Source organism: Rana temporaria, chromosome 2, assembly GCF_905171775.1.
Source record: "Rana temporaria chromosome 2, aRanTem1.1, whole genome shotgun sequence".
NCBI lineage: Eukaryota > Metazoa > Chordata > Amphibia > Anura > Ranidae > Rana > Rana temporaria.
In genome coordinates this window covers 462,024,609-462,037,086 of record NC_053490.1, presented here as the reverse complement: position 1 = coordinate 462,037,086, position 12,478 = coordinate 462,024,609, and the positions used below count along the sequence as shown (strand labels likewise).

General features: G+C 39.2%; 1 protein-coding gene across 2 annotated transcripts in view; it reads right to left on the bottom strand.

Moving 5' to 3' along the window:
- The window catches only part of LOC120927741 (transient receptor potential cation channel subfamily V member 1-like), a 112,475-nt gene that overhangs the window by 83,764 nt on the left and 16,233 nt on the right, over positions 1-12,478 (bottom strand). For both annotated transcript variants that reach the window (XM_040338628.1, XM_040338629.1), the window contains exon 2: positions 7,028-7,320. In XM_040338628.1, coding sequence (XP_040194562.1) covers positions 7,028-7,251 — 224 coding nt within the window. In that variant the 5' untranslated portion in view covers positions 7,252-7,320. The remainder of the gene's footprint in view (positions 1-7,027; positions 7,321-12,478) is intronic.

Below are 12,478 nucleotides of genomic sequence, written 5' to 3'. Positions count from 1 at the left end.
ACCTGTTCAGTGGGAGGTGAGTAGTGTTGCTCACGAATATTCGCATTGCGAATATTCGACTCGAATATAGCATATTCGAGAAATCGCGCTATATTTCGAATTTCGCGGTGAATATTCGCAATTCCGAATATTCGCATTTTTTCAATTTGATTTTTAAAACAGATCACATCCTATCGACGTCTAAAAGCATTGCTGGTATGATTAGAGACCCTGGGCCGAGTAGCTAAGCTGAGGCGATCCTTTTATGTTGCCAAATTGAAAAAAAAAAAATTGCGATTTGTCGCTATTGCGAATGCGAAAATGATTGCGAATTTTCGATAACTGTGGTAGGAGAACTCTGATTGTCTCTGATGCAAAAGGGGGGGGCTTTGTGTATGTGTATGTTATGAATATTTGTATGTTTGATATTATTATTTTTTGTAAGAAGGAAAAAATTGCGCATACCTTAAAAAAGGGGAGAATACAGCAGCAACTCAAAAATGTTATACAACATAAATTAATACAAGACAGAAAATGGAGTCGCTCTACAAGAATAAAAAATATGTCTAGTGACAAGACATGTGGGCAAATTATAAAATAAGCAAGCGCAAATAACTTGTGAAATACACAGTGAAACAAATATATAAAGAAATATAGTCCCAATAATAGAAAAATAATCTTTCATAAAAATGTCTTTGATATGTGAAGTGAAAAAAAGTCCAAAGCATGCAGCATGAACGTGTTCAATCTTCAAGGTGTTTGATTGACAAATGGCTGTGACAGATGGATAGAGTAAAGAATCACCACCAATGCAAAACACTTTTTATTTTGTATTGTAAAATATCACGAATATTCTGAGCCAATCAGAGTGCTCCTTCCGCATTTGCCGAATATTCGCAATTATTTTGTATTGTAAAATATCAAGAATATTCTGAGCCAATCAGAGTGCTCCTTCCGCATTTGCCGAATATTCGCAATTATTTTGTATTGTAAAATATCACGAATATTCTGAGCCAATCAGAGTGCTCCTACAGCATTTGTCGAAATTGCGCAATAAATATCGCATTCGCATGTTGCGATATTTCGATAAAATATCACGAATATTCTGAGCCAATCAGAGCGCTCCTCCAGCATTTCTCGAAATTGCGCAATAAATATCGCATTCGCATGTTGCGATATTTCGATAAAATATCACGAATATTCTGAGCCAATCAGAGTGCTCCTACCGCAGTTATCAAAAAATCGCAATTATTTTCGCATTCGCAATAGCGAAAAATCGCAATCATTTACTTTCGATAAAATATCACGAATATTCGAATTTAGCGAATATATCTCGAATATTCGAATATATATTCGAGATATATCGCGAAATCGAATATGGCATATTCTGCTCAACACTAGAGGTGAGCCTCATGTATAGTAGCCATAGAAATACAGCTACCATACATGACAGCCTCCTTACTGTTAAGCCGTGTACACACGATCAGATTTCTGATGGACTCAAATCCGATGGATTTTTCCATCGGATATCCGATGAAGCTGACTTTCATCAGTCTTGCATACTCACTATCAGACTAAATTCCCACCGTGCCAAAAACGGTGACGTAAAACACTACGACGAGCTGAAAAAAATGAAGTTCAATGCTTCTGAGCATGCGTCGACTTGATTCTGAAAATTAGTGGATTTTTCTCCGATGGAGTTCCAAACAGACGATCGGAATTTCCTATTGTTTTTTTATGCATTGTAAAAATTTAAAACATGTTCTATTTTTTACATCGGGCCCACACACAATCAGTTTGTCCGATGAAAACAGTCCATCTGTCTTTTTTCATCAGACAAACCGATCGTGTGTACACGGCTTTAGTGGTTGCTAAGGAAGCAGCAGTTGCAGCTCACCCAGTCCAATTCATTTACTGGTAGGGAATGCCCAGCCATGACCAAAGGAGTAAGGATAGTTCTAAATTCATTGACTATACAGTATATTGGCACATGACTATATTTGGTCAATGACATCACCCAAGAGACCCCGTAACTTTGTTTACTTTTTGTGGTGGGGTCCAAGAAATGGTATTCAGTGTGAGCAGTTATCCATCGGTCAGCATCATTCATCCTGAAAGACATGGATCTGCAGACATGGATGACATGATTGATGATGGCTGTACATTGTAGGACACTTTTTTTTTATAAGGAACTTGTAAAAAGTGTGTGTCTACACTAGCACATTACACTTTTTCTGTGAATGAGTAGGGGTACTATCTACTCCTTAATCATTCACATGTGTGGGGGCTGGTATCTTGTGCCTCCTTTTTGTTAAAGGGGGCTTCCAGGTTTTGATAAGCTCCCCGCCTGCAGGCCCCCTCAACCAAAGTGCTCCAGTTAGGAAGCCCTGAGTTGGGTCTGATTTGGATCTTGTTGAGCGACAGATGTAGTAGGAGCACCCAAGGCAAAAAGTTGTGCTAGCGTTGTGTTTGTATTCGCAATAACTTGTATTTGTATGTTTGTTCTCCTGACAATGACGAATGCTGTCTTCCTCCCTTTTTTTTGTGTATTTTTTTATTTGTAAACTTTAATAAAAAATATTGGAAACGAAAATTGCTGCTCCTAATCAAGCAGAATAAATAAAAAAAAAATGTTTGCTTTTGAAAATGACTATTACTGTTCTTTAACATTCGGCTCCCATTGACTTTAATGCATTTCAGATTTGACATCCAAACTTTAGCATTGTTTGCTGAATATGCCTCAATTCCAACACAGGTATGTGTGGCTTATCTACACTCCTGACCTGGACTACAGAATGTCTCCCCCTCATCATCTCCATGACATATAAGGGAATGTGTTCTGTCATCCACAGAGGAGAACCAGACAGGTTTGTTAATACTACTTGGGATTTCAGTGCAGCACATGTAGTGCACAGGAAGTTAGGATCTCACTGGATTTCTGTCAGGATCAATGGGCATTTTTCTGTACTTGCAACATTTCTAGATACAAATTATGTAGAAAAGTTCATGTATTTTAGAGATGTACCACACTTTTTGTTCTCCACAAAAACATGTTATAGGACTTCATATTGTGTGGATGTTATCTAAAGGTGGTTGGTATCATGAAATGCTGGGTACTTATACCCTTCATCTCCTCTCCAATGATGGGTGGTTATCAGTGAAGCAGAAAGTAGATAGATAGATAGATAGATAGATAGATAGATAGATAGATAGATAGATAGATAGATAGATAGGTGTGCACAGCCAATTGTATTTGTGCATCCCCAATTCTCAAACACATTTACGTGTATACAGTATATACTGACGGTGTCAGCAGAGCAAGGGTCAGTGTCAGTAGGGCAGAGATTGGTGTCAGTAGGGCAGAGATTGGTGTCAGTAGGGCAGTGGGCGGTGTCAGTAGTTTTTATTTTTATTATTTTATCATTTTTTTACAATTTGATTTTTTGTGAGCCCCCTTAGGGGGCTTTGGTAAAATAACAGGGGGAATTTGCACCACACTGGGTGATTAGGGTGTGCCAAGGCACACCTGGCACACCCTGTGCGCACGCGTATGATAGATAGATAGATAGATAGATAGATAGATAGATAGATAGATAGATAGATAGATAGATCATAAATTTTCATAAAAGGTAACTGCACTGACATTTTATGTGCTATCAGTCTGCTACACATTGATTCTCAGTAATAGGGCACTTTCACACTACCAGCACCCGGCCGTCAGCGGTAAAGCACCGCTATTTTTAGTAATTTTCTGCTGCGCTTTTTGGCCGCTAGCAGGGTGCTTTTAACCCCCGCTAGCAGCCGAAAAGGGTTAAAAGCTCCGCTACTCATTGATTTCAATGGGCAGGGGTGCTTTAGGAGAGGTGTAATCACTGCTCCTAAAGCGTTGCAAAGAAGCTGCTTGCAGGACTTTTTTCGACATCCTTCAATCGCAGCGCCCTAGTGTGAAAGCACTCAGGCTTTCACACATTTTAATATTTACATCCTAAAAGCTAATTGTAGCCTCATTCCCAGCGATTCAATTATTTAAACCTGGTGTTTTTAGCAGTTTAAAATTAGATATAAAGGTTATGTTATTATCTATCATATAATCTTATACAGTATAAAAATAATCTAAAGTGTGTGACAACATTTGCAGGAAAACAGAGACGTCCTCCAAACTTCCCTGAGAAATATCCTCAAGAAGTCCTTTATGAAATAAGAACACTTTTCTGGGTACTTATCCAACGTACCTCCAATGCCTCACAAAGTTTTGCTGGAGAGCACCTATCTATGGTCAGTACTATTAAAGCCAACTGGACTTATTAGGATAAAGCTGGTGATTCAGACCAGCATGTGACGAGATATAGGAGTGACTTCAATGAAATACAAAATAAAAGTAAGGAGACATCAGGCAATGCTTCATGCAAATACTTTATATAGTATATATGCAAATATTCATCTCCAAAAGGAGAACAAATTTGTATAAATACAGCTACTAACTGTAGCATGACTAAACAAATATTGAAAACAGATCAGTTTGGGGGAAAAAAATGTTAAATATATGACAGCAGAGTCCCAAACATAGAAAACAAAGGGAGTAAAAGAGGGATAAAGAGTAATTCATCAATGGTCATGTGAAGGCTGAGAACATTGTTTGCAGGTCGCTGCTGCTACCCTGGATTCAGCTTGCAAGGGGCGTGGAAGAATCTTAAATCACCAGTGTTAAGACAGGACACAGAGAAGTAAGATGGAAAATATGTGCAGGCAGTAGGAAAAAAAACACAGAACAGAAGTTTTGTTCAGATGTAAAAAAAAAAAAAAAAACTTTACTTACCAGGAACCTTTCAGAGGAGGAAAACTTGCAGATTTTTATTATTATTTTGCAGAGAGAATATCATGTTTTGATAAAAGTTTTTCCTACTGAATTCAATACAATTCAATGTAGCAAAGTATCCAATGTATCAACCATTCACAGGTCTATTGGTCAAACTGTTCCACTGGCATATAAGGCACATTAACCCACAATGCAGTTATTAAAATCATAGACCTCCACAAGTAATCCAGATAAGGGATACATCATTCCTTATATTACACCCAAACTAACAGACGGGGAATTGACTGACTCCACACATATTTCAATTTGCAGACATGTCAGTGGCCATGCTTTTTTAAATGAGAATTCCACCTTTCACAAAAAACAATAATAAATAAATAAATGCAATTATGTTGCAAAACATCAAAAATGTGCATTTATTTAATGCCTTGTCTTTTTTTTTTTTTTTGCATTTGAGCTTTTAAAGCATTGCAATAGTGATTAGTGGATCACAGGCGCAATGCTCTGGCTTCTAAAAACTATTCCTCCAGCTCAGGTCCGCAATGGAAGTAGCAATTAATCACATATCTACAGCCTAAAAACGATTGACGTGCCTAAACGCTGCATACAGCATTAACATCCGTTTAGGAGCGTTTTTACAGATCCAACGCTGGTCTTTTTACAGCACCAAAATGTCACTAAAAGCTTCTAAAAACCATACTGTGTATGGACACATAGAATGACATGGAGAGGTGTTTTGAAGCTGCAAAAAAATAAATAAAAAAATCATGACGCTCGTAAAAGTGGCAGGAAAAATGACTTAAAAAAAGGACTTAAAAGTATTCTGTTATTCTGTAAAGTATAGAAGTTTGCATCTACAGGACAACCTTGGTTTGCTAGCATAATTCGTTCCAGAAAACATGCTTGTAATCCAAAGCACTTGTATATCAAAGCGTTTTTTTACAGGGTATAAAAGAGAAGAGAGACACCTCTAATGCCCTGTACACACGATCGGTCAATCCGATGAGAACGGTCTGATGGATTTTTCCATTAGTTAACCGATGAAGCTGACTGATGGTCAGTCGTGCCTACACACCATCGGTTAAAAAACCGATCGTGTCAGAACGCGGTCACGTAAACCACGTACGACAGCACTATAAAGGGGAAGTTCAAATCCAATGGCGCCACCCTTGGGGCTGCTTTAGCTGATTTTGTGTTAGTAAAAGACGATTCGCGCTTTTCTGTCTGTTACAGCGTGATGAATGTGCTATCTCCATAACGAATGCTAGTTTTACCAGAACGAGCGCTCCCGTCCCCTAATTTAGTCTGAGCATGCGTGGATTTTTAACCGATGGTTAGGTATCCATTGGTTAATTTTAAAACAAGTTTCACATTTTTTAACCGATGGATAAATAACTGATGGGGCCTACACACGATCGGTTTGGTCTGATGAAAACGGTCCATCAGACCGTTCTCATCGGATTGACCGATCGTGTGTACGCAGCATAAGTGTAGCAATAAGTTAAATGTTGTACCTTCATTAAATGTAACCATATTGCTACACTTAGAGGCTCCTCTCTTCTTTTTTTATACTCAGTTGTGACATGACGCTACTCTTATATCAAGACATTGCTTGTATATCAAGGCCAAATGTATTAAAATATTTAGCTTGTCTTGCAAAATGCTCTCAAACCAAGTTACTCTCAAACCAAGGTTTTACTGTACTGTGCTTCCTCAGTAACTGTCAGCTACGTTTCCTAGCCACAGCTAAACGATACATTGAGACAGCACATTGTTATAAACTTAATGATATAGAAACATCATTTTTAAGTCTCATAATGTCAATGTTCTTGTACCAAAAGTGCACCTGTAAAACTTGAGTGCAGGAAAAATACAGACACCAGAAATTACCTTCCTTTTATGCTTTCCTCAGTACAGTAAATACAGAGATTATCCCCACCACAGTTCTATGTATAGATGATCAGGATGATCTGATACATTGTCAATATTCTTTCACTGTCATTGGAATAATTTTTGCACCATACAACTTTAGTTGTAAATACATACATTAGATGTAATGTACTCTTAAGGAACGTATCCTATAGACATATATCTGAGCAAAAAATCATAGCAGTCTAATATTCATCTTATTTTAGTCTGAATACGCTAAACAAAGGAAAGCTGATTTGTTGCTATGAGTTACTGCTCACCCTAGGTCTTTGCAATGTGCTCCTAAATGCAACAAGGACTTACTTGACTTTGGAGGCTGGTAGTGATGGAAGGAAACTTGTGTCAAAATGAATTTCAAGTGGGAAATTGTTGCCTTCGCCCTGCATGGATGATTCCATGGGTGGCTTCTTGTCTCTTTTTCCATCTTTTTCTCCTTTACTAAAGGCGGCTTTCGTGTCATTGTCTTCAACCTCTAATTCAAACCTCCTCTTTGGTGTATCTGAGTTATCAGAATCTGATTGAGACATTGTTGATTTCTTCTACAACGGTGTGTCTGTAAGGATCCGGATAGAGAAGCAATCCACATCAGCCAATACCTGAAACACAGAGACAGTATTTGTATTACAAGTCTTTGTTTGCTTACACTACCTGTAAGCCAGCTGCACAGTGAACAGATCGCAGGTGTATGAAAAAAGGAAAATGAATATTTGCATGGAGTTTACCATTTGTTGGACCAATACTACAGAAAGCTTTTACAGTATATGTGTATTAATAGTCAGCTTTTTTCACAAGAAAACAGAATAGCCAGGTGGAATGAATCAAAAACATTGAGCAGAACCCAATGCCAATCAATTAGGTTAATTACAGTGTGAATTTATCAACAAATAAATATTAATTGTCAATTGACATTTATCTGTCATACAATAAAGATGTTTAATACAACATGAGCTGGCGGGGACACCTGCTGTTTGAGTCACTCTGAGGTACCCGTTACCCTACCAGGGTTTGGCTTGGCTCCACTATTCAGTCCCCAGACAATGGATTTCCCACATAATATTAGAAGGCTTCTCCTGATTCATATGGCACATTGGGAGACCGTCTGGGGATTTTAGCCATCCTTGCGGAGATGTTCAACCAGGGGTCCTCCTGCGGATTTTAGTCAACTCTGGTCTAGACACAACTGAAACCTACATGCTGTGAGTGGGTAACTATATATATTCAAAGTTTATCTTGTTCCATAGCACTCATTACTATGTGTTAAGATCATTTTACTGTTATACATTTTAATTTCTGTTACAGTTTGCACCTCAATTTCCTCCGAAGAAGACCCCAATACGGGTTGAAACGCGTCAGGAACCACTTGACCCACACATTAACCATTTATGTTAATTGATGTCATGTACTTTGGTGCAACACTCTATGTGTAAACGTTTTTAGTGTAAACTATACTAGAGCTTACTATTTTATATTTTTCTACCATTAAATAATTTATCTATTTTTTTACATAATTTGTATTCTGTTGCATCCTTTATTCTTTTTGCTGCCTAAAAACCCCACTGGGGAGCCTTTCCATATATTGTCCTGATTCATTGGCCATTTTGTCCAATAAATAAAAGGGTTAACTTCAGGTCCGAGACATATTAAGACCTTTCACTACACTTATAATTAAAACCGTCTACTTGACTCATCTACCCCTGATATCTTGCTTATAGTGATCCATTTTATCTCACTTTTATTAGTCTAGTTCAGGGATCCTCAAACTACGGCCCTCCAGCTGTTGTAGAACTACACATCCCATGAGGCATTGTAACACACTGACATTCACAGACATGACTAGGCATGATGGGAATTGTAGTTCCTGAAGAACTGGAGGGCCGTAGTTTGAAGACCCATGGTCTAGTTGGTCACTTCAGGAAGTTGAATTCTTCTTTCCTTTCCCCTGTCCAGGGTGTATGGTAGGAGAATTCTATGCCTTTAACACTCTGAATTGTGGATAGACTAAATTAGCTCCCAGTTGTCTGTGTGTTGTGTCACCCCCATATCTGGTTTTCAAGGTCAAGCAGCACCTAACCAGTATGTCCTGAGGAAGCAATTTATGTTTTGCGAAATCACAGATCTACCATCACCTTGCAAGGATCCATGCCTCCACATTTTTGCACTATTGGGTATCTATTGACCTTGTCAAGCTAAGGGTGTTGTTAGTTTGGAATTGTATGTGGTTTTTAAAATTTTGTAATAAAGATTTTTTTTTTTATATTACTGCTTCATGTTGTGCCCATAAAGTCCGCAATTTTTTGAGAGAGTTTTTTACTTTTTTCAACCTTCATAGATGTTTAATACAAGACCACTTGTTCTTCTCTATTAATGGGCAAGAGGAATCCTCAAGCATATTGGGTAGCGAAACCGAGCCATAAACAGCACCCAAGGTTGTGTAAAGGCAATGTTTTGTGTGAAGAAACTTTTAAAATCAGAAACATTTCCAGAACAAAAACGTAAAAACTGAGAATGTTCCTAAAGCTAGGATAGCTGTAAACAATGGTTATAATGCATTAGCCACCAAGAAAACTATTCCAGCAGCTGTAACTTTCCATGCCCCAACTTCATATTATTTCATGAAATTATAAACTTTAAAGCTTATATTTATATCTACAACACACTAATTCACCAATCATGGCTGATGTTCACCAAACGAGATCAATACAATGACGCAGTTTCCTATGTTTGGCTGTTTCACATGGGGATTAGCAGCATGTTCTGTTGCCTCCTGACCTCTCCAGACAACCAGGAAGTTGACAGAAAGCTTGTCAGTTGTAATGACACACAAGGTCATGCTTTTAGACACACAGCTATCTATTCACTAGAATGGAAAAATAAATTTCATCCAAATGTTACTATACAGCAGCAAGACTTACAGGAAGAGAACTTTGATCCCATCATGAGATCATACCACAACACCATTCAATGAAATCTCTCATGTGTCATTCACATTTATGTAGTAGAAAACTTGCTGGTCATTATTACTAACTTCACATGTTACCTTAATACCCTTCCACATTCATGCCTGCAAAACTCCACATTGGATGAAGAACATAGGGCAGATGTGAAATCTTCAATTGTCCACAACAGTCTGTAGGACCCCATAGAAGTGCCACCTTACACAATATGCTTTAAAGTGTAGCACTCTATTAGTTCTTTTTGACTCCTCTGTAATCAGTAGAGTAGTTGTTGATTGCTTTTGGTTGTTCTGGATTACTCCTCCTGCAATAAATCAGGGAGTCTGGAGTATCCCATTTCACTCTGCTTCCTATCCCAAGTTCTTCAGCAATTTAAGTCAGAAAATACACCCCTTAAGCCCTGTACACACGATCGGTTTGTCTGATGAAAACGGAACAATGGCCCGTTTTCATCGGACAAACCGATCGTGTGTGGGCCCCATCGGTTTGTTTTCCATCGGTGAAAAAAAATAGAACATGTTTTAAATTTTTCCTATGGATAAAAAACGATAGAAAAAAAAAAACGATCGTCTGTGTGGAAGTCCATCGGTCAAAAATCCATGCATGCTCAGAATCAAGTCGACGCAGGCTCGGAAGCATTAAACTTCATTTTTCTCAGCTTGTCGTAGTGTTTTACGTCACCGCGTTTTGGCACGGTCGGATTTTTGACTGATGGTGTGTAGGCAAGACTGATGAAAGTCAGCTTCATCGGATATCCGACAAAAAAATCCATCGGATTAGATTCCATCAGATATCCGATCGTGTGTACGAGGCTTAAGACTGATTATTGAGCCAGAATGAGTAACAATGTTGCTGTGTGCCTGGCTGCCTCTGCACTAACTCTGGAAAAGGACCAGTTAAATTACAGTGGCTCTTTTGGGGGTAGCGTAACAACATTGTCCCTATTCTGGGCTGATTTGGAGAGGCCATTCTGAGACCAGTGCCTATACTCATGGTTTCCTGATCCAATCTGCAGAAATTGTTGAAGGTCTATTGTTGAAGGTATGCTCCTCCTAGTATATGCAATTATATTAGTAAACAACTAATCTATATATAAAGTGATCTTGCGCTAAAGAAAAATACACTAAAAACACATCTAAAACCAATATCAAATGGGTGCAATAAAAGGTGAATAAAAATAGATGAATAATGAACAATGGAAAATGAACAATAAAAACAATCCATATAATGTGCAAATGTTGTATTAAATAAATGGATAGTCCTAGAAAGTCACTATAAATGTCCCAGATTGGGGAATGTTCCTCCTAAGGGGCAGGTGACGGACTAATTATGTAAAAACGGTGGAAAAAATTCCAAAGCGGCTCTCACTAGGGATCCTTTCACAATAAGTGTGATGAATCAAGCAGAGAATCCACAATCAGTCTTCCAGAACTCTGACCTCTATGGTGAATCATAAGGCATTGTTCATTATTCATCCATTTTTATTCACGTTTTATTGGACCCATTTGATATTGGTTTTAGATGTGTTTTTAGTGGATTTTTCTTTAGCGCTAGATCACTTTATATATAGATTGACCACATTTGTGTAAGGTGAACACGGACAGATTTTGCAGCTTTTGAGCACTTTATCACTCACATTCACATTCACTATTTAGGCCCCTTTCACACCTGCGGACTGTATGTCCGCTTTTTCATCCATCCGTGTGAGGATGAAAAAGGGACATACATTGGTCCCTATGAGATGATGTTCATCCGCTGACACCCGATCTCGCCCGCTTCCGCATTCCCCCGATTCTGCAGACGGAGGAAAACGGACAGACGGTCCGTGTTCATCCGATCCCCCCATAGTGGAGAGCGGAGAAAAGACAGGGCGATCCCTGCATAGTGTGTGGGGACCGCCCTGTCATCCGCCGGTTCAGCTGGGATCCATGGAGCGATCCCCGCTGAGCAAGCAGAGGTTCACGGGGTGGATCATTACTGATCCGTCCCGTGTGAAAGGGGCCTTACTCTTCAGTAGCGCGAAAGACTCATACGCACTTTAGTAAATAACTAATGCTGCAATGTTCTATCGGAGCAAACCTGCAGCCTGATTTATATGCCTAGCTACTTTAAAGGGGTTGGAAAGGCAGAAGGTTTTTCATCCTAATGCATTCTATGCATTATGTTAAAAAGCCTTCTGTGTGCAGCAGACCCCCCTAATACTTACTTGAGCCCATTTAGGTCCAGCGATGATGCAGGAGTGTCTCGGTTGCCCGCGACTCCCTTCCTCATTGGCTGAGACAGCAGTGTGGTGCCATTGGCTTCCGCTGCTGTCAATCAAAGTTAGTCAGCCAATAAGGAGAGAAAGGGGGTGGGGCCGGTGCCATGTCTCTGTGTCTAAATGGACAAACAAAGCTGCGGTTCGTCTCCGGTCCCCCGTTAGCAAGTTGCTTGCTGTGGGGGCACTCAACAGGAGGGAGGGGCCAGGAGCACAGAAGAGGGACCCGAGAAACGGATGTAAGTATAACATGTTTGTTATTTTTAACTAAACAAAGGGAGACTTCAGTATCACTTTAATTGTACAAACAAACAAATAAGAGAAAGGATCAATAGATGGCAAGCCTTTGAACTACTCTCAAAATCCCCAGTGCACCCTTCCTTTCAAAGTCTTCCAGCCCAGTTTAGCCACTAGTGTCTAGAGGAGACCAGGAGAGAAAAGCCAAATAGGAAAAATATTACAGATTCTTGAGGTTTGGCGGTCCCCTCCTACCCTAGGCGCTGGCCCATAGATGCCATCATGGTAACTATAGATTCGACAATA